The sequence below is a fragment of the Amphiura filiformis genome, unplaced genomic scaffold, assembly GCF_039555335.1.
Source record: "Amphiura filiformis unplaced genomic scaffold, Afil_fr2py scaffold_57, whole genome shotgun sequence".
In the NCBI taxonomy this organism is placed as follows: domain Eukaryota; kingdom Metazoa; phylum Echinodermata; class Ophiuroidea; order Amphilepidida; family Amphiuridae; genus Amphiura; species Amphiura filiformis.
The window spans coordinates 639,619-641,245 of record NW_027305521.1 but is presented as its reverse complement, the minus strand read 5'-3'; the positions used below and the strand labels follow the sequence as shown (position 1 = coordinate 641,245).

The 1,627-nt window shown below is 37.3% G+C and overlaps 1 protein-coding gene across 1 annotated transcript; it reads left to right on the top strand.

Moving 5' to 3' along the window:
- Positions 1-209: 209 nt before the first annotated feature.
- LOC140144476 (beta-1,3-galactosyltransferase 5-like) lies at positions 210-1,367 on the top strand. Its single transcript, XM_072166287.1, has one exon. The coding sequence runs from the start codon at positions 210-212 to the stop codon at positions 1,365-1,367; it is 1,158 nt and encodes a 385-aa protein (XP_072022388.1).
- Positions 1,368-1,627: the final 260 nt, after the last annotated feature.

Sequence of the window (1,627 nt, the reverse complement as noted above, 5' to 3'; positions counted from 1 at the left end):
CTGGAAGTACATTTCCGACAAGTATTAACTTGAAAAACTACTTTCAACGATTCTTTTCAGAGCCACCAAATCAGTACGACATAGATATCTACTTCAAAACTCGACAGTCACTTCATTTGTATGATTTTCATGCTACGCAACACACCTCGTAAATGCCTTTCGAATGACCAGGATTTGACATTTATCTACAAATCCACTGGCTGGATATGATGGCTTCTACAGCTCGAGATTTTTGTCTTGTTACTCTGTCTATCGCCGTGATGTGGATGTGGGTTTATTTGTGGAGCTCCAGTTCTCTTGGGAAGAAAGTGGCTTTACGTCACTTGCCAGCACATGTGGAAACTTTACGAAACGGCAGCAGTACAACATTGTCCAATGTCAATCCGATAAAAGCATCCGATGGACCTTCTACCGGTTCATTAACAAATAATTCGGGAAATAATTCCAATGCAAAGAGATCCGAATACCGTCATGCTGTGAAGAATACACTGTTCTATGAGGAAAAAGTGTTGAATCGATCTAGATTTAATTATATTTATTCTAATTCTGATTTATGCTCCAGGAACACCAATGGGAGTGTATTTTTGGTGGTAATGGTGCCAACAAGACCAGGAGAGATAGCGAGACGTGAAGCTATTCGTAAGACGTGGGGGAATATAACACACGTGTCTGGCAAGCCCATTGTGGTTGTGTTCCTATTAGCCAATACTACCGATGCTAATACTGAGTTTCATATTGCGAAGGAAAACAAAGCACATCGGGATCTATGCATGAAGGATTTTATGGATACCTACAATAATTTAACTCATAAAACGATGATGGGGTTGGATTGGGTAAATACATTCTGCAGGTCCACACAATTTGCGCTTAAAATTGATAGCGACATGATGCCAAATCTTGAAAACTTGGTGAATCATTTGACCAAATTGTCTAATACAACATTATTTGAAGGACACTTAATGAAACGGACACACCCAGTTAGATCAAGATCAGGCTATGTCGGTAAATGGTTTGTATCGTTGGATGAGTATCCGCATCCAACGTATCCACCGTATGAATTAGGAGCTGCATATCTCATGTCTGGAGACTTAGTTCACCAAGCTGTATCCATCTCTCCTCATGTTCCCTATTTCCATATTGAAGATGTTTACATTGGGATGCTAATGAAGACACTAGGAGTAATGGCAACTGAAGACCATAGATTTACACAGAAGTTCCTATCCTTGCAATCAAAACAGTCGACTTATTATTCACTATGCTACTTCACAAAAGTATTTACACTTTTTAGTTTCGAGTCTGTAGATAAGTTATACAAGTTTTGGACATTATGGAGCGAGTTTGATCCGAGACCGTGTCTAGAAAATTAAAGCCATATTATATAACATTTTCATAAGAAATGGATTAGTATTTCTTTTCCATTACTGTTAGCTTTTACTCTCAGATATGTCCGCTTTTAATTTTAAGCTGAACAACTGAGGTAAAGCAAAGAAAATTGGAATTTACTACCAGCGCAGATGTCGTCAATGATTAATCATGCAGTACTATATTGTATCATTATTATTCTTATTATTATCATTATTAGTGTTAATGTTATTATCATTATCATTATCATTACTGCCATTTAAAA

Coding starts and splice junctions, on each gene's coding strand:
- LOC140144476 (XM_072166287.1), top strand. CDS start 210: ATGGCTTCTACAGCTCGAGATTTTTGTCTTGTTACTCTGTCTATCGCC.